Source organism: Lynx canadensis, chromosome E3 (genome assembly GCF_007474595.2).
Source record: "Lynx canadensis isolate LIC74 chromosome E3, mLynCan4.pri.v2, whole genome shotgun sequence".
Lineage (NCBI taxonomy): Eukaryota > Metazoa > Chordata > Mammalia > Carnivora > Felidae > Lynx > Lynx canadensis.
The window spans coordinates 30,816,286-30,841,749 of NC_044318.1; the positions used below are offsets into that span (position 1 = coordinate 30,816,286).

The 25,464-nt window shown below is 59.0% G+C and overlaps 2 protein-coding genes across 6 annotated transcripts; one reads left to right on the plus strand and one right to left on the minus strand.

Moving 5' to 3' along the window:
* LIMK1 (LIM domain kinase 1) lies at positions 1-25,464 on the minus strand. Of its 2 annotated transcripts, XM_030301185.1 has the most exons (16): positions 25,371-25,464; positions 23,581-23,677; positions 17,535-17,673; positions 17,140-17,249; positions 15,857-16,063; positions 10,631-10,736; positions 10,348-10,514; positions 9,203-9,386; positions 8,365-8,451; positions 7,938-8,069; positions 6,506-6,565; positions 6,187-6,252; positions 3,349-3,505; positions 1,797-1,852; positions 1,435-1,592; positions 1-1,327 (listed from the first exon to the last, which is right to left on the minus strand). In XM_030301185.1, the coding sequence occupies exons 1-16, from the start codon at positions 25,423-25,425 to the stop codon at positions 1,165-1,167; spliced, it is 1,944 nt and encodes a 647-aa protein (XP_030157045.1). In that variant the 5' UTR covers positions 25,426-25,464; the 3' UTR covers positions 1-1,164. The 2 variants fall into 2 exon arrangements, with proteins under 2 accessions (XP_030157045.1, XP_030157046.1); XM_030301186.1 differs by lacking the exons at positions 23,581-23,677; positions 25,371-25,464 and adding an exon at positions 20,955-21,079.
* On the plus strand, positions 19,278-22,815 carry LOC115504315 (translation initiation factor IF-2-like). Of its 4 annotated transcripts, none has more exons than XM_032591608.1 (4): positions 19,278-19,439; positions 20,038-20,147; positions 20,710-20,855; positions 21,070-21,824. In XM_032591608.1, the coding sequence occupies exons 2-4, from the start codon at positions 20,127-20,129 to the stop codon at positions 21,449-21,451; spliced, it is 549 nt and encodes a 182-aa protein (XP_032447499.1). In that variant the 5' UTR covers positions 19,278-19,439; positions 20,038-20,126; the 3' UTR covers positions 21,452-21,824. The 4 variants fall into 4 exon arrangements, with proteins under 4 accessions (XP_032447499.1, XP_030157056.1, XP_032447498.1 ...); XM_032591609.1 differs by lacking the exon at positions 19,278-19,439 and adding an exon at positions 22,629-22,815 and having other exon boundaries at positions 19,804-20,147; positions 21,519-21,824; XM_030301196.2 differs by lacking the exon at positions 19,278-19,439 and having other exon boundaries at positions 19,796-20,147; positions 20,793-20,855.

Below are 25,464 nucleotides of genomic sequence, written 5' to 3' on the forward strand. Positions count from 1 at the left end.
TGGGGAGTATGGAATTTATTTTATTGTTCTGGGTCTGGGTTTTGTTCCTTAGACATCACGATTCCTGGACGGCGGGGACGTGTCCCACCCCCTGGACTCGCGGTCCCATGGGCCTGTTCGGATTGTTTTCCAGTTTCAAAGTGCACTGAGAAGGCTTCACAGTTTTAATACTTCCTAGATGCTCAACTGAGGCAAAGTGACAAAATGGCCCCCCCACCCCCGCCCGCCAGAAAAATAAAACCCCAAGCCCCCCGGCAGCAGCTGCTGCAGCCGTATGAAAAATAATACAAACTCTTCTTAAAAAATAGATTACACAGGAAGAACCCAGAGGACTGAGGGCCGTGGGGAGGGCAGGGAGCCTGGGGAGAAGCCCGGAGGGGCACGGAGATGAACTGCAGGGGTCGGGCTGCTGGTGGACGCCTGCCTCGTCCGCTCTGCCCAGCGTCCCTCTGCGGCTCCTCCCAGCGGCTCTGACCCAGGGACCCAACTACTCCCCTTCTCCCTCAGTGGGCCCGCCCTTCACCCTGAGGCCTGGTACCTGCTTCTCACTAAAGTGGCTTCAATAAAGAAATGAAAAGATCCAGAGCGAGAGAGGCCTGCTGCTTAGCCCCCGGGGAATTCCACCCTGCAGGAGCTGACCTCTCCCTGTTTTGGGGTTCGGGCAATTATCGATACCTGCTGCCGAGACACCTCACCCCCCGGGAGGTGAAGGACCCCAGGAGCTTGGCCTCTCCCTTGTTCCGCGCCCTCCCACGTCCCCAGCCGTTACCGGGCCCGGTCTAAGGCCGTCTGCCAGCCCAGCCTCGGAGTAGCTGCGGACAGGTGGGGTGTGCACAGAGCGGCCGGGGGCGATGGGGTGCGGGATGGGTCCTCCGGCTCATGCAAAGAGAAGCGAGAGGGGGCGGCCCCACCAACACAGAGGTAAGGCAGGGTGAGGTGACGGTGTGTGTGCAGCCAGGCCAGCGCCGGGGCCGGGGGCAGAGACGGGGCAAAGGGGCCACGGCCCGCAGGGTAGGAGAAGGCAAGTCAGGGCCCGGCGCCGGGGAGGAGCCTGCCTGCCTGCTGCCCAGCTGAGGGCTCCACAGCCGGCTGCCGCCCGCAGAGGAGTCTGGTGCTGGGTGGATTCTCTGCAGGTGGGGACGGGGGCGGCTGGGTGGGCCGGGGTCAGTCGGGGACCTCGGGGTGGGCAGGCAGTCCACTCTCGCCACGCCGGTAGGTCTCCCAGAAGCCCCGGTCCAGCTGCTCCAGCTGCGGGCCCAGTGGCAGGTGGCCGGCCAAGTGCATGCGGAGGGTCTCCAGCCATTGTTCCAGCTTCACGAAGGAGGGTCTGGGGTGACAGGTGGGCGGGATAGTGGGGTCTGTGCTGCCAGATGGGGGGGGGGGGCGGCCCCACCCCTAAGGATTGCTCCGGGCTGAGCCCCCGGCCCCACTTACCTCTTCTCGGGGTCCAGATCACAGCAGCGCACGGTAATGGGGAAGAAGCTCGGCGGGCAGTTTGGGGGGCAATAGCGGTCCAGGAAGCCTCGCACGTTGAGGCCAAAGTCCATGGTGCGGGGTAGGTAGTCAGGGTCAGCGTTCACCCGCCCAATGATCTGTCCAGCACAAGGCCCAGCGGTTACCCGCGGTGGGGGTGGGGGGCCGCTGGGACTGACGCCAACCAGGTGGGTTTGAGGGCAGGTCACACTTGGTCTGGGGCCAGCCTGACCACTGCACCGCCCCCCCCCCGCCCCCGCCCCAAGCTTGCAGGTTCCCAGGAGCCCCAAGCCCGAGGCCAACAGCCACCCACCCCCACCTACCTCGCACAGGACGATTCCAAAGGAAAACACATCCACCTTCTCATCGTAGCTGCGGCCTGGATGGAGAGATCGGCTGTCAGCAGGTGAGGCTGGGTTGGGGGCCAGCAGGGTGGGACCAGGAGAAAGTAGCGAGCAACTGGACTGCCGTGGGACCAGGGCTTAGGTCCCTGTGTTCCCGCCCCCGCCAGGTCTGAGCAGACCTCTGCGGGGTGAGGATGAGAGCCCTGCCTGGGGGGGGGTTCCAGGCCCAGCTCGGCCACCCACCAGCTGTGTGACTCTGGACAAGTCATGGACCACACGGTGACCCCCAAAACTACCCATGTCAAACCCCTGGAACCTGTGACCATTACTTCACTGGAAAAAAGGTCTTTGCAAATATGGTCATTAAAAGGATCTTGAGATGAGATAATCCTGGATCATCCGGGGGCGGCCTCTAGGTACCGTTGCAAACATCGTAAGAGAGACTGAGGAGGACGACACACAGGGAGAGGCGGCCGTGGCCACGAGCCCGGGAATGCCAGGGCAGCCACCAGAAGCCAGAAGCCGCAAGGAGTGGGTGCTCCCCAGAAATCCCTGGAGGGAGCGGGGCTCTCCTGGATTGCAGACCTCTGGCTTCCAGAACTACAAGGGAATAAATGTCTGTTGTTTTAAACCACCCGGTTTGTGGTAATTTGTTAACAGCGCTCCCAGGAGCTGATACAGACTCTCTGGGCCTCAGTTTCCTCAGCTGTGGGGGGGGGGGGTGATACATCTAACCTCGTGATGTTAAAAGCAGCCAGTACGGCCGCCCTCATGTGTCAGATGCGGCAGGACCTCACAGTAAACCCTTAAAGGTAGGGATTTAGCCCCCTTCTGCAGGTTAAGTTGCTGGGGGGGGGGGGAGGGGAGATATGGAGGGCTATGTTAACTCTGGTCAGTGCTGGCACCGAGATGCCCCCGGCTCTGCCTGCCCTCTGTCTGAATGTCACCTGCCTGTGTTGGGTGTCACCTGGGGTGTCATATGTAGTCATCATGTGACAGGCCCGATAAAAAAGAAACCGAATGGGAGAGAGGCCCCGGGTGGGCCAGGCTGTCCGCCACCTGATCCCTGGGCCCTGAGAAGATGTCACCTTGCAGGGGACTTGCTGGTGTGACTGAGTTAAGGATCTGGAGATAGGGAGAGGACCTGCGATACAACCGCAAAAGGTCCTCAGGAGGGAGGCAGGCACGGAAGGAGACTGGACAACGGACACAGACGTCCGACAAGGTGCCAGGGTCCCGGCCTCTGATGGAGGAAGGGCCTCTGATGGAGCCAGGCAGCCTTTAGAAGCTGGAGAGAAAGCGGGACCTCCCCCAGCCCGGTTGACCCCTGACTTCAGGCCAGTGACGTGGACACTGGACTTGCCACCTCCAGGACTCTGTGATAAGCGGGTGGCGTGCGGGACAGTGGCACGGGAAACGAGTTGCGGGACCCAGGGAGGAAGCTGGGGGGGAGGGGGGGCTGGGCAGCGGGGGCTGCAGCCCTGCCTGGGACCCCCGGCCCGGGAGGACGGGGGGGGGGGGGCCCACTCACCGTTGATCATCTCCGGCGCCATCCAGTACGGGTTGCCCACCACCGTGTAGCGCTTTTTGCGGTCTGGCTTCTTGAGGCTTCGCAGGTCTTCAGGCTGTGTCTTCTCTTCCACCATGAGCCGTGCCAGCCCAAAGTCAGCCACCACCACGTTCTTGTTCTGGGGTGACCACGAAGCAGGGCCGCACTGAGAGGGGCTCCTGGCAGCACATGCCCGCCCCACTCCTAGTCCGGACGGTTCCACAGACAGCCCGGAGGACACGCCCCTGACACCCGGGGGCCCGTGAGTAGTGCTCTGTGTGCCCCATCAGGGCACCAGGGCTGCCTTGCTGTGCCAGGGAGGGAGTAATTCTAATTCAAGACCCGGGTCCTGTGCTTGGCACGTGACAGCTGTGTCTCTTCCTCCTCCAACAATCTGGGGGGGGGGGTGTTATTTTTATCCTCACTTTACACACGAGGTTACTCAGGCCCAGAGAGGTTAAGACAGTTGCCCGAGGCCATCCAGCCGGTCGGCTTTACTGTTTTAGGTTTGTAGGAGTACAGATGTCGACCCCTGTGTCCACCCAGCAAGGGACAGACAGGCTGCCCTGGGTCACCGGTGCCAAGCCAGGGGCCTGGAGAGGTCTCTATAGGTCCGGCAGCCAGGTCTCTTAGGTGTGGCGTCCAGGGTCCTGGAAGTCCAGACTGTGTGTGCCAGCCCCAGGATGGACCACTGGGCACGGACACAGAGGCTGTGCGTGACAGGCCAAGGGGGCAGGGGCCCAGCCAGGGAGGGGTTAGGACCAGGCTCAGTCTACAGGGAAGGACTCTGTGCTGTCTCTGCAACACCAACGTGGACGGTTGCCTACAGAAGACTCTGCAGAGACGGCAGACAGGGGAGGGGCCGAGCTCGCACAGTGTCCACCAGGATCGTTCAAGTGCTGGTCCCTCTCAGGACCCGCGCTTCTGAAGACTCCCCCGGGGTTCGATGGTACACAGCCCCCAGACCCTGCTATGGGAAACAGCTCCAGGGAAACCAGCAAGGGTGACCACTGGATTCTTAGAGGCCCCAAGCGATAGGTGAAAGTTCTGGTTTGTGTACACATGGATTCTGGGGATGGGGAGCTCACAGCGCTCATCAGATTCTCAGCGGACGGCCCCCGCTGTGGGGTCCAAGCTGGGACAGGCCGCCCCTCCTCGCCCTGCACACCGGCCTGGCTCAGCCCTGCAGTAACACCCATCACCAGCAGGGGCGGCCCGAGCAGGCTCCCTGGGAGGCCTACGGAGCCCGCCTTGCCCACCTCTCTCGTGTGTTCACTGCCCACAGCTTTCGGAGGCCCAGAGTCCCCCAGAGCCTCCCGGAAATCCCCAGAGGGCTCAGACCACCGCCTCCCCCAACTCTATAGTGACCAACTCATTGCTTCCTAAATGTCGTATCACCAGCCCTTTGCGTGCGCTTTTCCCACCACCCGAAACACTTCTTGTACTGAATTCACTTGGCAAACGTCTGCCTGGAGGACTTTTGCAGATGCTACCAGTTAAGATGAGGTTCTACTAGATTAGAATGAGTCCGGAATCCAGTGTCTGGTGCCTTTATAAGAAGGGGACAGGGGCACCTGGGTGGCTCAGTCGGTCGGGCGTCCGACTTCGGCTCGGGTCATGATCTCGCGGTTCATGAGTCTGAGCCCCGCGTCGGGCCCTGTGCTGACAGCTCGGAGCCTGGAGCCCACTTTGGGTCCTGTCTCTCCCTCGCTCTCTGCCCCTCCCCCACTCGGGCTCGGTCTCTGTCTCGCTCTCAAAAATAAACATAAAAAAAAAAGAAGAGGACACACAGACACACAGAGGGGAGAAAGCTGTGTCAAGACTCAGGCAGAGACCGCAGTGATGTGGCTACAGGCCAAGGAGCGCCAGGGAGCGCCGGCCGCCTCCAGAGGCTGGGGGAGAGCGCAGGACAGGCTCCCCCTCACAGCCTCTAGGAGGAGCCAGGCTTCTCAACACCTTGATTTTGGACTGTGTGCTTTGCTTCCTGCCCCCTGCGAATACATTTCCCTTGTTCCAGGCCGTCCGGTCTGTGGTTCTGTTAACGGCAGCCGTGGGAAACCAGGGCATTGCCTCTCCGGTGGGGCACGGTCAGCCGCCCCCTCCTCTGCCTTCTGTGGACGGTCCACGGTCCCCCTCCATCCCCCACCTCAGGCTACCCCCACCTTTTTTTTTGGGGGGGGGTTTACGTATTTATTTTGAGAGAGAGACACAGAGCACATGAGCCGACGAGGGGCAGAGAGAGGGAGAGAGAGAGAATCCCAAGCAGGCTCTGCACTGTCAGCTCAGAGCCCGACAAGGGGCTCGAACTCATGAACCATGAGATCATGATCTGAGCCAAAACCAAGACTCGGACTCTCAACCGACTGAGCCACCCAGGCGCCCCCCCCCCACTCCCCTACTTAAGTGTGTCCCCCAGAGCCTCTTTCCGAAGCCTGTCTTGACCTCCCCAGCCCACGCGCCCAGGCCCTCCTCCAGACCTGCAGCTGTTGGCGTGGGCCTGGCCACTCTGCCGTGGGCTGTCCTGTGAATGCCACCTCGCTCACGGCCCGTTACAGTTTACACACCACTCTCTCCTTTATCGATTTCTCCGAGCCTCCTAACCACCTGGGACCTGTTGATGGCTCAGAGCGCTGGAGCTACCATCCACGTGAATGGCGCAGCCGGCTCTGTCTGCCTCCTGGCCTGGCGCTGTTTCCGCCCGGGCCGAAGGAGGCGTGGGCCCGGGCAACCTAGGAGCCCCGTCCGGGGCAGGCCACGAGGCCAGGAGTGGGCGGGCGGGGCTCCTGCAGTCTCCCTCCCTCCCCGGCCCGGGCTGCTCACCTCTCGGACCAGGCAGTTGTGGGAGTTGAGGTCCCGGTGGATGATGTTCATGGAGTGGAGGTAGGCCTGGGGGCAGGGGGCACAGAGGTCAGGAGGCAGCTGCGCCGAGGGACCCCAGCCCACCCCTGGCCCCCCAGCGGCTTCTACCTCCCCTCCTGCCTCAGGGACACTTCCCACTCTCAGCCGATACCCCTGCTCTTTCTTGGCACTTCCTGATGGCTTCTGTCTCTCAGTGCTTTCTAAGGTTTAAGGTCAGAAGGACACAATCCTTTTATCGGTGGGGTCAGATCACCCAGCCACACTCCCGGAGCCTACTCACCATCCCTGAAGCGATATCCTTGGCAAAGCTCACTCTCTGACTCCACGGGTACTGGCTGTCCTGCGGGGGGCGTGGGGAGAGAAGGGTCAGCGTGGACCAACGGGGCCACAGTGGCAGGACAGTTGGGTGAGAGGGAAGCCAAGGCAGCAAGTGTCTCGGAGAGTCCAATGACCCCCCCCACTTTCTTTTGCACCCACCTTTGTCTGCTTCTAAGGGGTGTGGGGGAATAACTCAAAAACACCACTTTCCAGTATGTGTTTTCAAACGCAAAGTGGGGGACACTCCTCTGTAACTCCTGAGCCAGCTCTTCGCAGGGAAAAAAAACTCTGTTTGACACAATCCCATGCCTTCGGGTTTTTAGGAAATCTGAACCTACTTTCCCGTGCAGGCAGAGAGGGATGGGCCCCGCGAGATCGCCTGCAGAGTGCCAGCAAGTAAGGCTTTGGGCTCAAATCATCTGGGAAACGCCTGGTTCTCACACCCCAGCCCCCTACAGAGCTCAAGTTGGGGGGAGGTAAGGACATGAGAGCGTAATCAAGACCCAGAGCGCAGCGAGGAAGCCCAAGTGGGTGGAGGCTGCGATTCCAGATTGTACTTGACCACAGAACCCTCTCTGAGAACTCACACCTGTTACAGGCCTGCAGGGACCACAGCCTGGGGCAATGAGGAGTCTGCAGGTGCAGGAGGGGGTCAGGACCTCTTGGTGTCCGGGTGATGCCCAGGTGGGGACCCCCGGGGCACTGTGCGAGAGCACCAGAGCGTTAGAAACTTCTCTCCAAATACTTTCCCAGTTGGGATTTGCAATTTCATCCAAGCCCTTAAAGAAAGTTCTGAATTTTCGGGTGCCTGGGTGGCTCAGTTGGTTAAGCACCCAACTTCAGCTCAGGTCATGATCTCACGCCTCGTGAGTTCGAGCCCCGCATCGAGCTCTGTGCTGACAGCTCAGAGCCTGGAGCCTGCCTCGGATTCTGTGTCTCCCCCTCCCCTGCTTGTGCTCTGCCTCTTGAATTAAAAAATTAAAAAAAAAAAAAAAAAAAAAAGAAAGTTCTGAATTTACAGAACATAGTAAATAGTAAATATGATTTGGTTTCTCTACAAGCAAAACAAAGGCCCACAGCAGAGAGGTAACAAGGTGCCCCTCCTCAGGTGTTCGGCCCTGGGGCAGGCGAGGCTGGGTCTGGCTGCTCTGGGGCGGGGCAGGGCGGCTGCTCCGAAACAGCCGGTGTGTCCCCTCAGCCAAGCTCCCACCCTCTCTGCACCTCGCTCCCCGTCTGATTCGGATTCAGGGTCTGGAGGGCCTTGGAGACCAGAGGCCAACCCCACCGGAGAGCTGAGGAGGCCCAGAGGGCAGCTGCCCCCCCCCCCCCCCCGGGGCCTGTGGCGCTGGCTGTGGGGCCGGGGCGGCAGGTGTGGGCCCTGCCCACGCACTCACCATGCTCTTGATGATGCCACGGAGGGTGCCCCCCTTGATGTACTCAGTGATGAAGTTGAGTCTCTTGTCCTTATAGAGCACGCCGATGAACTTGAGCACATTGGGGTGTTCCAGGCATCGCATGACCTTCACCTGGCGGGGTGAAGGCAGGCTGGGCCTGGGGCTCCGCCCAAGTCTCTCTCTTCCCCTGCTGCCCCGCCAGAGATCGCAGCCGGTTCCCCAAGGTGCCCGTGTGGCCCCTGCCACCCTCCAGGATGCCCGGGCCCCTCTCCCCGTCCTGCCGGGATACTTTCTCTTCTTTCGGTGTGTGGGTGGAGTGTCACATCCTCCCGGAACCCTGGGCCACCCCTGTCAGTGGAGAAGGGGCGGGGGCCATGGGATGTCCCAGGAGTCTGGTGAAGGGGAGGGTGCAGTTCTGCTCACTGACCTCCTTGAGGAATGTCCTCTGTGTCTCTTCGTCAAACCGGATCAGCTCCTTCATCACCATCACCTCGCCCGTCTCCCTGTGCGTCACCTGCGTGGGGACACAGAAGCACGGAGCCTGGGTACCGACGGAGGCCCCAGCTCCACCCCCAGAACTGCAAGGGGGACGGGCAGATGGCTTCAAACTCTTCACAGATATTTCGTGTGGTGCCTCATCAATTCCCTTACAGACGAGGACACAGACGCTCCGGAGGTTTCCTGACAGTGGCCAAGGGCACCCAGCAGGACAGAGGGGGTGGCTGGGTCTTGGGGGCCAGGACCGCCTGACTCAGAGGCTAGCTCTTTCCTCTGCTCTGCTGGGCTGCTTCCTGGAGGTCAGATGGGACTTCTCCCCTGGGAAGGGGATCAGGGACAGGGCCTCGCCGGCACCTTCTGTATAATCCTGAACCTTCCAGCCTGGTGACAGCCAGGTGACCTCAGAGCCAAGGAGGGGCTTGTGTCTCTACTGGGGGAGCATGTGAAGGGGTGGGCAGCATAGAGGCCGCGAGGGGTTGGCTTCAGGCTCAGTACAGGGCCCCGGCGGGGGGAAGCTTTCTGGGTCAGCCCGGGTTGCCCTCCCACCCCCTACCACATCCTCCACATAACGTTCTGGGTCTCTCTGTAGTGGGTCCCCTCCCCTAACTGACTCAGGGAGGCCCAGGTGGAGGAAAGTACCGGCCAGGAAGTCTGGAAGCCCGGTACCCCTTCCACTGTGGATTCCTGCAGGCGGGACTGATGGGTCTCACCTGGCCTGTCCCCCATTCCCACCTCTGGCCCCGCCCCTGCCCAGGCCCCCCCTGTACCTTGATGGCCTGGCCGAAGCAGCCTTTGCCCAACACCTCCCCGTGGATGAGGTCCGACGGCCGGAAGATTCGGTGCGGCCGGCAGACCACACGGAGGGATTCAGAGCGACCCAGGTCCTTGCGCTGGGAGGCCGGGGAGCCCAGGGAGCCAGCACCTGGGGACCTGTCGATGCTGTAGCTCCTCCTGGGGAGGCACACACGGGGCTCGGTGTCACCGGGGCAGGTGGGCACTGGGCCTCGGTCCTGCCCCCTTCCTCCTGCCTGCCACGCTCCCATCCGTGCCGGTCCATGTACCATCAGCACCCCCACCCCAGTCCGGGAGAAGGTGGCACAGGGCCGCTCTCCTGGGCGGTCAGAAGGCTCATGCCCCGTCCAGCACCCAGACCAGACTAGACCTCTGTCCTGGGCCTGCTGTCCTGCAGGTGCCCTTGGTGGGACCATTTGTCCTTGGCCTACTCTGGCTGGTGGCCCTGGGGCAGATGCTTTGTCTCCCAGCATCTGAGTGCCGGGCCTTGGGGTGCAGAGGCAGACAACCTATCCAGGATGCCCTTAACCCTGCCACGTGGGTGGCTCCACAGGGTAGCGTGAGCTCTAGACACACGCACGCAAGGAGGAAATACGTGCCTTCGACACCACTAGCTCTTAAACATTGTCACCCCAGAAGACATGCCCCCCCCCCCAAAACCTTTGCCAGGAGTCCTGAGCAGACCCCCAAGGTAAGTGGAGTGAGGACCAGGCTGCCTCTGGGTTTCTTCCTTGTGTCTCCCCTCCCTTCAAGAGGGTATGGGGCCCTTGGCACCTCCCGCCTGGGCCCCCGCGATGGCCCACAAGCCACCTCTGGCCTTGGGCTCCCTTGTGCACAGGGGCCCGTGCCTCCCCGACCACACTCGAGCTACCTGCCTGCTCTTCCACCCTGGAAGTGCTGTGGGACCCCCCCCCCCCGGCTGGGGGAGGTGCACCCCTGCTTTCCTGCCTCTCACAAACCTTTCTTTCTCATCCCTCCGCACCCCTTGCGGGCCTGCTTGTTTGCGGGCCTGCCTCCCCCATCGGACTGGGAGCTCCCAGAGGGCAGGAACCAGGTCTCATCCCCGAGGCCCAGCGTCCGTGAAAGTACCCAGATGTGACAAGGCACGGGACTGACTTACAGGACAGGCTTCTGCCGGGAAGAGCTGCCCACCTCCCCGCTGGGAGTGTGGATTGGAGAGCCCAGGGGGCTGGGCTCAGGCCCCGGCCCATGGCCCAGTGTGTCGTGTGGGTCGTGCTCAAGAGTTAGCTGGAGCAGGCGGCTGGTTTCCTGGATCAGAAGATCAATCTGGGGAGAGCAGGTGTGCGGACAGGTGGGTCGGAGGTGGTGCGGGTGGAGCTGGGGGAGGAGTCGGGCACGAATGCACCACCTCCAATTCTGCTCACCAGACTCAGGGCCCATACCTCATCCAGGGGCACGTTGCGGATGGGCGTGCCATTGATTTCCAGGATCCGGTCTCCGACGTGGATGGAATTCTTCACATCTGGGCTCATGCAGCCTGGGTCCACTCTGTGGGCATAGAGTCGTGGTCAGCCAGACCCCTGCCCGCCCGTCCCCTGGAGCCTGGATGGGAAACCAAGCCCAAGGGGATCAGATTGGGGTGAGGGGGCAAATTAATTCTATTTGGCGTGATTGATAGATGGCAACTGCCTAGAATGTGGAGTTCTGGTTTGATGGGGAAGAATTCTATAATCGATTACTAATGTCTGCTGTGGGTGGGAAATCGGAGCAAAGCGCATCTATACTGGATGCACAGAGGCTCCCATTCAACAAGGTGCTGTCTCTGCCATGGAGGACAGACAGATCCTTCCAGCTGCCTGGTATGCTTCAGGCAGATACGCATCATCCCATGAGAGGAGTCCGAAGAGAGTCTGGATTCCGATGAGGCGAAGGCTTCCACTTCTCCAGAATCAGCAGCTGGGTGGAGATAGGATGACACCCAAAATCTAGCTCACAGAACGGCCGTTTTGCCAAATATATTTTGCTGCTGCTGCTTTTTTTTTTTAATGTTTATTTATTTTTGACAGAGAGAGCGTGAGCTGGGGGAGGGACAGAGAGAGAGGGAGACACAGAATCCGAAGCAGGCTCCAAGCTGTCAGCACAGAGCCAGATGCGGGGCTCGAACCCACAAACCGTGAGATCATGACCTGAGCCAAAGTTGGACGCTTAACAGACTGAACCACCAAGGTACCCCTATACTTGCTTTTTTTAACTCCTTGGTCACCGTGTTTTCATTTTGTCTTCATGAAGGCTTTTTAAAGGAATGTTTACTTTGTCTCTGTCCTGAGATAGGGAAGGGGTAGGGGGCAGAATGGAGACTGGGAACTTTAAGAAAAAGGTTCATATGGGGTGCCTGGGCGGCTCAGTCGGTTGGGCGTCCGAGTTCGGCTCAGGTTGTGATCTCACAGCTCATGAGTCTGAGCTCCGCGTGGGGGCTCTGTGCTGACAGCTCAGAGCCTGGAGCCTGCTTCGGATTCTGTGTCTCCCTCTCTCTCTGCCCCTCCCCACTCAAGCTCTGTCTCTCTCAAAAATAAATAAACATTAAAAAAAAAAAAAAAGGAAAAAGGTAATAAATGCAAAAGGAAGAACGGAGTTAGAATATCGCCATGGTGTAGTTGTCACAGTAATACAGATAAGAATCCTCTGTGGATGCTAAAACCATTCGGGGAAAAGCTGGTGGGGACAGGATATTTACAGAACCAAATCTCACAAATGACTTACTGATTGTGTTACAAAGGGACAAAAAATCCTGGACAGTAGACAGCAGACTGTATTTTAACGAAGTAATCAAAGGTGACATCTCCCAGTAAAGGGCATGCTTTATTGGCAATGTGGGTCTGGCGGGAAGATCCAAGAAGGACACAGAGTCACTAATGCAGTTACCAGGTCAAAATGCATAACCTAAATCGAACAAAGGGGACACAGCAGCCCAAATTGAATGGAGGGGTATTCGACTTGACAATCGGCTGCGATTCTTCATAAATGTCAAGGTCATGAGGACAAGAAAAAGCCGAGGAACTGTCACAGAGTCAAACAGACTGAAGGGACGTGAGGGTTCAATGCACTGTATGGTCATGGGTTGGATCCTGGGTCTAGGGAAATTGCTATAACGGATGGTGTTGAGAAGACTGGCAGAATTTGAACGTGGACTTAAGATTGGGTGAGAGTGTCATGTCAGTGTTCAATTTCCTAAACCTCATAATTGCACCATAAGACACAATTGATAATTATGGAAGAGGATGATCTTGTTTTTAGGAGAAGGTATAAAGTATTTGGTGGGAAGGAAGGGTCACTAACGCCTGCTATCTACTCTCAAGTGATTTAGTAAATAATAGCAATATGTACCTATGTGTATATATAAATATAAATAAGTCATACAAACATACACATAAACACACACATATAGGTAGGAGACACACATAACCTAAACGTGGCAACAAAACCCGTTAAAATTGGTGAACACAGAAGGAGGTGGAGGTATTCAATGTACTTATCTGTTAAATTTGCTGTACATTTGAAAATTTCATGACAAAAAGTTGAAAAATAGTGAATATATTTCATTGAAACAGGCTTCTTGTGAGTCTTAGAAGCATATTCCTTGGGGTGCCTGAGTGGCTCAGTCGGTTAAGTGTCCGACTTCAGCTCAGGTTGTGATCTTGCAGTTTGTGAGTTCGAGCCCCGCATCGGGCTCTGTGCTGACAGCTCGGAGCCTGGAGCCTGCTTCGGATTCTGTGCGTGTCTCTCTCTCTCTCTCTCTGCCCCTCCCCCACTCAGGCTCTGTCTCTCTGTCTCTCTTAAAAATAGGTGAACATTAAAAAAAAAAAAAAAAGGGTATATTCCTTAGCCTCTTGTCATCCCTCAGTCTCCTGCGAGGGCGGTGGGGGGGCCGGGGCACGGATGAATTAAGCTTTCCTTAAAATGCTTAGAAAAAAACAAAAAGAAAAGCAGTCCACTGATTCGTTTAGAACAAACAAGTAAATCCGGTGAGCAGACTTCGGCGAGGCTGGGCGGCTTCTCAGAGGGGCACGGTCCCTGCCGACGCCGTGGGGAGAGCGGCTGCTGGCGGGCAAGGATGCTCATCCAGCGAGGGATGCCGGGAGGAGGGGCTGCGGCTCCCGTTTCTAACATCCCGTCTGGTTTGAGGGCCCAGCTGGTCTGGGAGTTCCCCACCTCTGGCCGGTCTGTCTGCCCGCTTGTGTATACGAGGCAGCTGCCGGCCTGGCTGGCGTGCAGGGTGGGGCAGCAGAACAAGCCCAGTACCACCTTCCCTTCTGGCCAGTGCCCAGCCCTGGTGCTGGGACCTGACAGCTGGTGAGAAGCGTTCGCCGGATCCAATGGAAGCTGGCACTTGGCTCCCACGCCCACACAGGAGCCTGGGTGGCTCAGTCGGTGGAGCATCCGACCTCGGCTCAGGGCACGATCTGACGGTTCAGGAGTTCGAGCCCTCCATCGGGCTCTCTGCGGTCAGCATGGGGCCCCCTTCAGCCCCTCTGTCCCCTGCCCTCTCTGCCCTCCCCCACTCACTCTCTCAGTCTCTCTCAAAATAAAACTTAAAAAAATTATAAAACTACTTCCTCAAGGAGTCCATCGAAGCCCAGAAGAGACCTTAGAAGGCTCCAAGGTGTCCAACTTCCTCACTGTTCAAAGAACCCCAAAGCCCAGAGAGGAGAGCAGCATACTGTGTGGGCTCTTCAATCTGCATTCCTTCCTGCATTTCAGACTCTTTCTACATCCTTTAGAAGTTTCTTTATGGATGACCTATCCAAGTCTTGGTTTTGTCCACCTCACCGTGGTTTGTTTTTTTAAGTTTGTATTTATTTATTTATTTGAGAGAGATAGCGCGTGCATGTGAGTGGGGAAGGGGCAGAGAGACAGAATTCTAAGCAGCCTTGTCGGCACGGAGCCTGACGTGGGGCTTGAACCCACGAACCGTGAGATCATGACCCGAGCCAAAATCAAGAGTCGGACGCTCAACCGGCTGAGTCATCCAGCCGCCCCACGCCTTAACGTGTTTTTATTTTTCCCTTTTGCTTGAAGGGTATTTTCCTCAAGGATAGCATCCTAGGTTGATGGTTATTTTTTGCTCAGTGCATTGAATACATATATCGTTTTGCTGATTTTTAGCTTCTGTCGTTTCTGTTGAGAAATCAGCTGCCCTTTTTTGAAGGTAATCTATTTTCTGTGTCTGCTTTTAAGGACTTTTCTTTTGCCTTGGGTGTAGCAGTTTCACTATGCGGGGTGGGTGACCCAAGGGTGGATATTTTATTTTGTTGTTTGGGATCTACTGGGCTGAAGTCTGTGATTTGGTGTCTGTCAGTTCTGGAACGTTCTCAGACATCGGACCTTCAAATGCTGCCTCCCTCCTGCCATCTTGTGCTTCTCCTGGGATGCCCAATGGATGTTCAGATCCTCACTCTGTCCTCCATGTGTCCTAACCCCTCTGTCACAGCTTTCATCCTTTTATTTCATTTCTAGGAGTTCCATTTGGTTCTTTTCCAAATTTATCTGCTCCTTATTTTTTTTAATGTTTATTTATTTTTGAGAGAGAGAGAGGGAGACATAGAATCTGAAGCAGACTCCGGGCTCTGAGCTGTCAGCGCAGAGCCCGACATGGGGCTCGAACTCATAAACCACGAGATCATAACCTGAGCCGAAGTCGGACACTTAACCGACTGAACCATCTGGGCGCCCCCAAATTTCTCTGCTCTTTCCTCATTTTTTTCTAAACCTGTCTTATGATTAAAACATATTGAATAAAACTATTTTACGTGGTTTCTGATCATTCCAGTATCTGGAGGTCTTGTGGGCCTGGTTCTATTTCCTGTTGTGTCTGCTGGGTCTCACAGTGCCTTGCTTCCTTACGTACTCGCTGAGTTTTGACTGAATCGCTTCCTTGGGACACTTAGCTCAGTCCACCCAACGAAAAGAGCTGCGTCTGATTCTACCAAGGAACACTGCCAGTTGGGAAGTACTTTAAACTTACAGTTGTGACTTCGTTTTTTTTTTTTTTTTTGAGCCACCCCGGCATAGGAATTTGCTTTGCAAACCTGTGTATAAGTTCTCAGGGGAGATTCCCCCCTCCCCTTCCATCAGGCTCAAATCAGTTTATCTTACAGTTCCGGGAGTGAGGGGCTGATGGAAGGTGTGGACTGTTTCTCATTCATCCTCATCCAGAGAGCCCTTTGGGACACCCCAGTCTAATGGAACAGGAGTTCTCTAGTTCCACTGGCTTCCTCTATAGGTCAGGGCTTTGAGAGGCCCAGCCACAAAAGGACTTAAAGACAGAAGCTTAAGTTCACTCAATTTCCATTTGGCCTTAAGGCAAGGCTGTCTTCAGTGGTTCTGCTGACACACCTGGGCTCCCTACTTGGCCCCGAGCTGCTTACTCCCCTCTTTCTTGTTGGGTTATACATGGACTCAAGAAGAAGTTTTCAATATTTTTCATCTAGCATCTGCCGTGGTTTTTAAAGGAAGGACCGGGCCAGGGACGAGGTACAGCAGATTGTCAGAGCTGGGTTCTGTCTGTGCCCAAATGCTCACCCGCTCTCAGGGTGCCCTAGACTCCAGCCGCCCACCAAGAGCACCCATGGCCACAGCCAGACCGGCCGTGGCCTCGGCCAGCCACTCACCCCTGGACGCGGACGGTGTGGGAGTGCTCTGTGCTGCAGCCCGGCGGGCCGTGCGGGGGGTCGATGGAGACCGAGAGGCCACGTTTGCCATGAGCCGAAGCTGGGATGGATACTAGGGTGACTGTGTGGGGCAGGCGGGAGCCGGGGGAGTCGGGCAGGATCTGCTCGATGACGGGGGTCACCACAGTCTGGTAGTAGCAGTGGCCGCTGCAAGGGCCGCAGGTGGTAGGGACCCAAAGAGGGGGAAGAAAAGACTGTTAGGACAGTCCCCAGCACCTTCTCTCCTCCCCGCCTCCCTTTATGGCTCCCCATGGCAAGAGGGGTCGTCGCTGCCTGATAGGACTGGGGCAGGAACGGGGCTCAATCATTCTGGGCTTGTCTGCTCCTGACATGCTGTCAGCTGGCCAGGAAAAGGCCTGTAGATACATCCGGTTCAGGAGGAAGTCATTAAAAGTCCATCTGGGATTAAGCCATGCTGCCTGGGAATCCAGCTTTATCAGCACTGGATGAGACAGAATTTGTCTGGTCTTTGTCCTGGCTCTCAACCCTTGGAATACGAGTGTCCCTGCGACCATACCTGAGCTTTTGTTAACAGGTGACTCAGGATGGGGGCTAGTCACCAGAAAGACCGGACCATGTGATCAGAGGGTGGACCTGTGACCCAGCCTGACCTTGAAGGAGGCGGGGGGAGGGTGTGTGTGTGTCTGGAGAATCAGTTCAATCATGTGCCCAATGATTCAATCAATAGTGCCCACACAATGAGGCCCCGATAAAAACTCTGGTGAGGCCAGGACAGGTTGGGGGTGTCACACGTCCTGATTCCATGCGGGGTAGTGCACAGAAGCTCTGTATTTGGGGCCCTCCAGACCTTGCTCTTTCCATCCTCTAGCTGGCTGGTCCTTATATAGAGGGATTTGTACCCTTTATAAAACGCCCTGGAATCCTAAGTACAGGGCTTTCCTGAGTTCTTGGAGTTGTGTAGAGAATCATGAAACCTCAGGGGTTGTGGGAACCTCTGAACTTGGAGCTGGTGTCTGAAGCAAGGGCAGTCTCGTTGGGGGACAGGCCTGACCTTGCAGGGTCAGGGTCAGTGCCAGAACTGCACCTCAGTGACACATCAGCAAGAGCGGTGTCTGCCGTGTTCTCAGTGAACTCCTGGGTTGTTTCCCAGGCACTCCTACCCCATGGCTCCTATTAACGACCCACCGTCCCGCATGGGATGTGGAAGACCTGTGGGGGGCGATGAGGGTTACCCCGGGCTCGGAGGGGACCAGGGCGCTCACCAGTACAGCTTGGAGTGCTCCACCAGCGTGTAGGTGTCCCCGTCACCGATGAAGGTCCCGCACGTGAGGCAGATGAAACACTCGGGGTGGTATTTCAGCTCCCCGGCCACCTGGCAGGGGGGGTGGCGGGGACGGCCCAGGTCAGCTGCCCCATCCCCCCCCCCCCCCCCCGGCCTCCTCTCAGAACAGCCCCCAGACAAACTTTGGGGGCCTGGTTGGCCAGCTGCAGAATTCTGGTTCCGCAGACAGGCACACAGACCGATCGATGGGCTCAGAAGGCGGGGTGGGGAGGTCAAAACAGGCGAAAAGAACGAGAGGGAGGCTGGGGTAGGGAAACCCGTGAGGACATGCGCACACACACGCACCAGGGGCGATGAGTAGGGGTGGGTGCTTACCATGACCAGCCCCTTGGTGATGTGCTCCGAGCACCCATGGCAGGACTCTCCATAGCGGGCCCAATAGTCCCTCTTGCAGAAGAGCTGCCCATCCTTCTCGTAGTACTGGTGCGAGAGAGAGGCACTGCACTCACAACACCTGGGGGGGGGGGGGCAGGCACAGGGACTCAGTCTGGCCCACTGCACAGCTGGGCCTCGCCATATTCTATAAGTTGCCTCTGTAAGAATCAGAAAAAAGTGTGCCCCCCGCCCCTCACCCTCCTTGGGCAGAAAAAGCCTGCGCTGGGGCAGAGGGCTTAGCAGGTGGAGCCAGGGATGGCTTCAGCTGCCCCTGGTCCCTCAGTTGGAAGCCTCTGTGCAGTGCACAGCCTGCACAACCACCCATGTACTTCTGCACCCAGAGCATCTGGCCGGGCTGCTAGCCCCAGGGTGACAGATGCTCCTCACGTTTGAGCCCCTGTCCCTTGTCACACAAGGAAGATGGCCCAGAGAAGGCAAATGATTTGCTCTTGGTCACCAGTCCAGTGGAGGGGGGAATGGAACCCGGGAGCCCAGGCCTCGGTGGGGTGGGGGTGGGGTGGCTGGACGAGTGCCAGCCGATGCAAATGGCAGTGACCTGCTGGAGCCGTGGAGACCTACCAGATGCTGGCACCTTCCCACCGCCTTGGTGAAATGTACTCAATCCACACAGGCCACCATGAGAAAGGTTAGTTCTGGAGGCTCTAAACTGCCCTGGGCCACATGATGGGTGCCACAGACCCCGCAGAGCTACTCCCCGTTTCACGACCATATGAGGCAGACGTTCAGCTCAGCAGAACCAGCCAGGATCAGTGAAGACAGACAGAGGGTCTCCCTGTTTCCTAGCTATCAGATGCTGTAGTCACAAGAAGGGGGGGCCCAACCAGAGCCCCCGTGCCCACACCTTCCCTCACAAGGGCCATGGCACTGTTGCAGAGACCGCCCAGATGTGCAGTCCTCAAGGTCAGGATACCCCTGCAGCGTTGGGAGGGGCCATAGGGGAGGCCTGGTTGGGGTAGATGGAGAGAAATGATGCACCGGCTTCTATGTGTGATCCCACAGGCCAGGAGCTAGACCTACATGCCTGGCTGCCCTCCACCCAGGAGTGAGCTGGAGGGGGACCAGAGGCCAGGCCGGCAGGATGAGGAAGCGCAGGGTGCCTGGTGAGCCAGCGGGGGCAGGAGCCACACCTCGTTCTGAAGAGCCTGACTCAGGGTCCTGGGTGCACAGGTACGCCCAGGCCAGCATACACAAGGAGCAGAGAATCTGCCCGGCTCTGCTGCTGTTTGAGCACTCTGGGTCATGTGCCAAGGTCATGCAGGGACAGGGGAGGAGACTCTGAGCTCACGCCCAGCAGGGAAACAATCCAGGAGAGCAGAGGAAAGACTGGGGCCTGAGTGAGACTGCCCAGTCCCCCAGACAGCCAGGGAACCCTCAGCCTCTGCAGCAGGCATGCGGGAGATCTCACTGAGGGCACACGGATGCTCTTTAGGGAACTGGGAATGAAGAGGAGGGAGAGCCCCGCAGGCAAGAGTGCTGGTGGGACACTGTCCCTTTAAGAGGATCCAGACAGTTCCCCATTGTCTGGGAGCCTGAGGGGAGGGGCGGGGGACCACAGCCAGTGGCTGAGGGTTGGGGAGAAGGCACGGCCCAGGTTCAGAAGCACAGGGGTGGGGGTGCATCCAGGAAGATGGGGGAGTTCGATGAGCTCCCCCTACAAGAGGAGGGTGTGGGGGAGGGAGGGCCTCCGGAGACTGCTCTGGGATGTGAGACCAGGCAGCGGAAGCAACGCTGGCCCGGAGCCATGACGTCATTCTCAGCCCTTCCTGCCCAGCACTCCCAGGCCCCCAGCCCCAGGCGTCCTTAGGGCACGCATCTCACTGCGAGGTGGGCAAGGTGGGCAAGGCGGGCGAAGGGGCAAGTAAGGCACTGGGCCCGGAGGGCGGCAGCCCAGGCTGAGGGGATCCCTGGTGCACGTCCCCAGGGGGCTGCAACCTAGCGGGAAGGCACAGAGGAGCGGGCTCTGCAGAGAGGCTGGCTGGTGTGCAAGCACCGTGACCTTGGGGAGGCTCCCCCACCTCCCACGCGTCCTGGGGCAATCAGTGAGTGATTCACTTTGCCCTTCCACCGACCAGACCGACCAGACCGTCCTCGAGTCACAGCAGTGTCACCACAGAAGTCTCCCCCTCACTCCTGGCTGCCAGCCTGCAGGAAGCAGGGCCTCGCCCGCCTCCGGGTGGGTGGGTGGGTGGGCTGGTGGGGGCTCGGGAGCAGCTGTCTTCCTATGGGGGAGAGAATGCTCTTCTCCAGCCTGCAAACTCCTACCCCTTCACTCCCGCACATTCATCACCGTAGCAGGCCTGGAAGACCCGGGTGGCGCTGACTCAGGGCTGGGTGGGCGCAGTCGGCTCCCTGGCCACCACTTCCTTAAAGTCTGCTCAGTCACCTGGAGGGGGTGCCTCCAAGCAGTCTGCACCTCCACCAGGCCTGTCTGCATCGCCAGCCTCCGTTGGCCCTACCAGTCTCTGCCGTCAACCTGAGGGCTCTCTGAGGTCCCATGTCAGGCATCCACAAATGCTGGACCCCAGAGAGAAGGTGAGCGGTTCCTGCTGAACGCTCCACCTGGAGCAGGTCTCATCCGCCAGCACCCTCAGAACTGCTCGAGGGCACCCGGGCGGGGTCTCCATCTCAGAGAGGGGATCTAGCCCAGACTCACCCAGCAGCTTGGTACTGGCACTCAGGGCCTCGGCGTACCTTTGCACGAGGAAGGCACATAGGAACCCCTGGCCCCTGTCCATCCCTTCACCCCTCAGGCCTCTGTCTGGGCCACGAGCCAGAGGAGGAACGTGGGGTGCGCAGGCCTGGCTCTTAGGGGTGCCCCGCACGTGCTGCTGCCCCCAACAAGGATGTCAAGAGAGGAGTACCAGTACTGAGGATGTGCAGAGATGGCCGAAGGGCCAGAGAGAGGAGCTCCTGGAAGACGGTCTTTGCCCCAGTCCAGGGCACACTTCTCTGAGAGCAGGCACCTACAGAGCCAGGCTCGGGTGGGGGAGGAGGACCCTGGGGAGGACACGGAGAGCTGCGCTGGGAGGCAAGGTCTGCAGCGACAGGTCCAGCCCTCCCAGGGACACTCTCGACCCAGGGCCACATCCCGCAGAAAGAGCCGCTGGAGGACCAGCTTCGCGGGGAGACTGGATCAAAGGACCAGAAGTCTCAGCAGCGGCCTGCTTCCCCCAGCAGGCGGCCAGACAGTGACCTAGAGGTTTCAGTTCTCGGTTCTCCTGCCCCACAGCCGGGTCCCAGGTAGGTCTGCCCCACCGTGGCCTCCGGGCCCCGGGGCGGCAGGGGGATGGGGGGCCCTGCCTAAGGTTTGGGACGGGTGGAGAGGGGCTCTGCACTCACTTGGCTCCTTTGAGGAAGCGGCTTCTTCTCAGGGCCAGCATCCTTTGCAGCAGGGGGCAGCGGGCTGCGCTGCGGTGGGGTGGGCCCAGCCAGCTGCTTCCCCATCCTACCCCAGGCCCTCAGGATTGGAGGCTGCAGAGGGTGGGGCTAGCTCGGCCACACAGCAGCGGGGACGATGCAGCAACACGGGTGAGCAGGACTTGGTCTGGGCCCACAACAGGAAGCAGCTGAGGGGCCTTCTGCCTGGGCTCCGCTGGCGGCTCGGGTGGCCCTTAGCCCTGCACACCTTAGGAAGCACCCTCCGTGCCCCTCGGCCTCTGCTTGGACAGAGGTCCCGGGGGCTTGGGACTCTCTGGGGACAGGGACAAGCTCAAAGGCAGCTGCTCCTGCCGGTGCTGCTCCCAAGGGAACGGAGGTTGACTTCCACAGACAGTCTGTTCCCCTTGCCTGAAAGGCCCCCCGAAGCGGGGGAGACTGCCTCCCGGCCTGGGCTCTGAGCCCTGTGCCAGCTGTGGGCTCACCCCTGTTCGCCCAGGGCAGCCCTCCCCACCCCCCCTGCCCCAGGCCTCCAGGGAGATGTCTCCAGAGCTACGGTGGCCCCCGGGGCTCGAGTGCCGCGGGCTTCTGGGAAGGGACCTCACCAAGGCAGCAGCTGGACCAAAGCAGAGCTTGGACGACTCAGCCCGGCCATAACCCTCCGGGAGGTGGGAGAGCTAGAGCGGAGGAAGGAGCAGGTCCTGTGGTGACAGGGACCCCAGCGCTGATGCCAGAGGCATGCCGTATGCACTCACAACCCTCTCACCACAAGGCCTGGGGAGCCAGCGACTGCTGCCGGTGCACGACATGGACTGAGAGGCTCCTGGGGACAAGGCAAGTAGAGACCAGAAGCTGGCTGCTGGGTAGCCGTGGGGCTCGGGCAAGCAGCGAGTCCTGAGTGATTCCTCACTGTCACGGGGGTAAGGACGCTGCTGGCCTTGCTCAGATTTGGGGGGGGGGAGGGGGCTGGGCAGAGCACACACCGCTGGGCCAGGAGCACTTGTGGAAGCCAGCGTGTGGACGCTGTGGCTCTTACTGCCTGTGGACCCTCTCTCACTGTGGGAGCCTTCTCTGTGCCCCCATCACAGCCGGCTCAGCGGCACATGCCTTTTCCCTAGGGCCCTGACCTGGGGCCTTACCCCTCTCTTGGTTATGAAGGGCAGGAACCCGGTCCAAAGCTAGGTTGATACATCCTGCCCCCCTCCTTCCCTGCTGTGGCTTCCGAGGCCGCATTCCCGGCCCTCCGGCATGACTCCCCAAATCCCACCTCCCTCCCCACCCCCAGCACAGGGGGCCCCAAAGTTCTTCCTGATTTCTCTCAGCCCCATGCCTGAATCCCACCGGTGACCGAGTGGTCTCAGACCACCTCCCCAGTGCCAGGCAGGGCACTGCCACCCTGGATGGTCTGCTGCGTTTCAAATCAACATGGCTGGGCACGGCTCATCACCCACCGGGCCCCAGCTTCACGAGAGCCAAGGGCCCACTGTCCTCCCCAGCACCCGGGGCAAAAGCCCAGACTTTCAACTCCGATCTTAAGTACACATAGCCTTCTGCTGACTGGAAGCCTTACCCGTAATATAAGCGGTACAATTAACACAGATTTCGTATTTATGTGTACTACCTACCGTGGTCTTACAGAAAAGCAAGCTAGAGAAACGGTGGTGAAGAAAATCATTAAGAGGAGAAGACATATTTACAGTACGGCACCATGCAAAATCTGCCTATTAAGTGGACCCCGCGCAGTTCAAACCCGTGTTGTTCAGAGTCAATGTAATGTTAAGAATGCCCAATAAATGCTGGCTGCTGGGACAGCCACTTGCCAATACTGTTCCTTCTACAGCTGAAATTCTCTCCATTTGTAGTCCCCGTCCTAGGTCAGCCCTTATGAGCTCGGATCCCTGAACTACTGTGACAGTCCCTTCTCTGCCAAGTCACCGCCATCTGCCCACTGGGATGGCACTTCCGCCCACGTCCCTCCCCTGCTTTCTGCAAACCCTGTCTGCTGGCTCCCTCTTGCCCTTGGAAGGTCCTTATCTTGGCCTTAGGGCCCTTTCGCAAATTGATCCCAACCTGGCCTCCTCCCCCTGCTCTTTTCCAACCAAATGAGCTATTGTTCCGGTCTGTGTCTGTCTCCGTGCTGGTGGCTGCCTTCCCTGAAGGCCTCGTAGTGGACTCCTGACTGGGCCCCCCCCCCCCCCCCCCCCCCCCAACCCCGGGTCTGGCGCCTGCCTCTCTTCTGGCCTCACTAGCCAGGGTGGACGCTGTGTGTCCCTTTCACTCACTGGCTGTGTGTGACTCTGGTCAAGAGAATTAACCTCCGTGCCCCCATTAATGGAGATAACACAATAGCTTAACTAGACAAAGTCCTTAGGAGGGTGCCTGGCCCTTACTAAATTAGAGAAAACGTTGGGTGCTGTTCTTAAAGAAAAATAACACAAACCTTGTCAGAGGTTCCCACTGCCTAAAAGAAACCCCTTCAGCTGGTGGTCACAACCAGAGACAACACCAGAAGGAAGAGCCAGGTCTCCCAGATTGCTGACCCAGCCTCTCATCTCTGGCAGGCCTTGCTTAGGGCCCCCTCCCCCCCTACCTGAAGCAGTCTGCGTGCCAGTCAGCATTCAGGGCCTGGAGGTACTGGCCATCATAGATCCTCTGGCCGCAGCTCGCACACACGGGCAACTCACTTCCTGCAAAGTGGACAGGGAGTCAGGAACCATTCTTCAGAGGCCCAGCCTGCCCTGCCCATCCCACGTGGACTTGCCCATCCCTGCGTACACACAGGCAGCGCCCAGGCACTGTGCCTAGCAGAAGGATAAAGGATGCAGGTCTGAGTGTCTTGCTGAGACTTTGGCTAAGTTGCTAGGCCTCTCTGGGCCTCGGTTTCCCTATCTGTAAACTCAAGAGGGGAATCAGATGTCCACCCTCCAGCAACAGCCTTCTTCAACTTCAGCTACTGTCTGGCAAGGTCGATAGGGAGAAAGAAAGCAGCAGGATTTAGGGATAAGGCAGCAGGTAACTCTCTTGTCACAGCCCCTCTCCTCCCCTGCCTGCCCAGGAAGAGGAACTTTCAAAGAGTAAGGACTGGGCTGGTGCATCTGGGGCTGAAGCCCCTACAGAAGGAGAAAGGCAAGGAAGCCCAGAGGTGCTTCATGCTTCGTCTGAGCCTTGGCGATGCCTGGGCTTATGAGGGGCTGCTGGGGTTGCAGAGCTGGGCACTCCCCGACACCTGCTCTGAGAACGACTGGCACCTCTTTAAGCCCGCCACCAGGCATGCTTAGTCATCCTAGGGGCCTGGCATCCTTGGAGCTGGGTGGGCCCTGGCGAATCCCCCAAACCTGCCCCTCCCCATTGTACAGATGGGGAGACTGAGTCCTGGAGAGGGTAAGGCTTGCCTGGACATACAGTTAGGCTCCCAGGCCACAGCCTGTCCTTCCATGAGGACACAGGAACCTAAGACAGGGGTGACAGTGAGGTGGGCCCTTGCCCCAAGTAGGCCTTCAAGGGCCTGGGGCAGGGCTGGAGCCGGTTGGCATAAACGGGACCTGCATTGGACCAGGTGAACCTGTGTGATGGCTGTTGGGGGAACCCCGGGAAGGGGACCCCAGGGAGGGAGTCTCGGGGGTCTTTACACCCTAACTGTCCTGCAACCCAATCCTTGGGCCTCCTGGTAAGGGGGAAGGGACTGAAAAGGAGGCTAGGATGAAAGTCATCCTCCCAGTCAAGACTGATGCAGGCATTGAGTTTGGTGCAGAGAGAGGAGGTGGGGGCCCCCAGGATACTGTCGACGGTTCCTTGGAGGAGGTATATTTCTGCTCTGCCCATCCGGGCCCACAACCACCAGTACCGGGGGCCAATTACCCAGCCCCCAGTTGTCAAGACGGGGAAACTGAGGCCTGACACGTAGCGCCTGGCTCAAGGTCACGGAGCGGGGCGGGCAACTCGGACCCAGGGCTACGGCTTCCCCAGCACCTCTTTCTTCCCGGCCGGCTCAGAGACAGGATAAGGGGTGGCCCCAGTGCGAGCCCCGGGTGGGCAAGGCACGCGGATGGAGGCCGGGGCCGGGCGGGCAGCGCCTGGGACTCCTCCGGGGTGGTCTTCGGTCGGGGGATGGGGCAGGCGGGGATGAAAGGGAGGAGGGGCCCACCCCGCCGGGCCGAGGAGGGGGAAACAGGGTGGGAGCGTGTCAGGGAGGGGCCTGCCGGCTCGGGAAGGGCGAGCTCATCCCCGAGGAGGCAGGGGCGCGGCCTCGCAGCAGACCCGGCCTCCGCGGCCACCCGGCCCGGCCCCCTCCCGTGCCCCCGCTCGCCCGGCCGCCCCGACGCGGCGCCCCCGCCCGCCCGGCCCCCGGCGGGCGCCCGGCCCGGCCCGCACCCCGCGCACCTTCCTCTCCCATACGTTCTTCCCTCCAGGTGCAACAAAGTAGCGTCAACCTCATGCACTCGGCGGGGGGCGGGGCCCGGCGGGCTGGGGCTGG

What these genes read in the sequence shown, in the direction of transcription:
- LOC115504315 (XM_032591608.1), top strand. Translation starts at nt 20,127, where the DNA reads ATGCTGGACCCCAGAGAGAAG. An exon ending in TGCTGGACCCCAGAGAGAAG is followed by an intron (nt 20,148 to 20,709) that starts GTGAGCGGTTCC and finishes CACATCCCGCAG; the next exon opens with AAAGAGCCGCTGGAGGACCA. An exon ending in GCCCCACAGCCGGGTCCCAG is followed by an intron (nt 20,856 to 21,069) that starts GTAGGTCTGCCC and finishes ATCCTACCCCAG; the next exon opens with GCCCTCAGGATTGGAGGCTG.
- LIMK1 (XM_030301185.1), bottom strand. Translation starts at nt 25,425, where the DNA reads ATGAGGTTGACGCTACTTTGTTGCACCTGGAGGGAAGAACGTATGGGA. An exon ending in AGAACGTATGGGAGAGGAAG is followed by an intron (nt 23,678 to 25,370) that starts GTGCGCGGGGTG and finishes TCCACTTTGCAG; the next exon opens with GAAGTGAGTTGCCCGTGTGT. An exon ending in TTGGAATCGTCCTGTGCGAG is followed by an intron (nt 1,593 to 1,796) that starts GTAGGTGGGGGT and finishes TGTGCTGGACAG; the next exon opens with ATCATTGGGCGGGTGAACGC.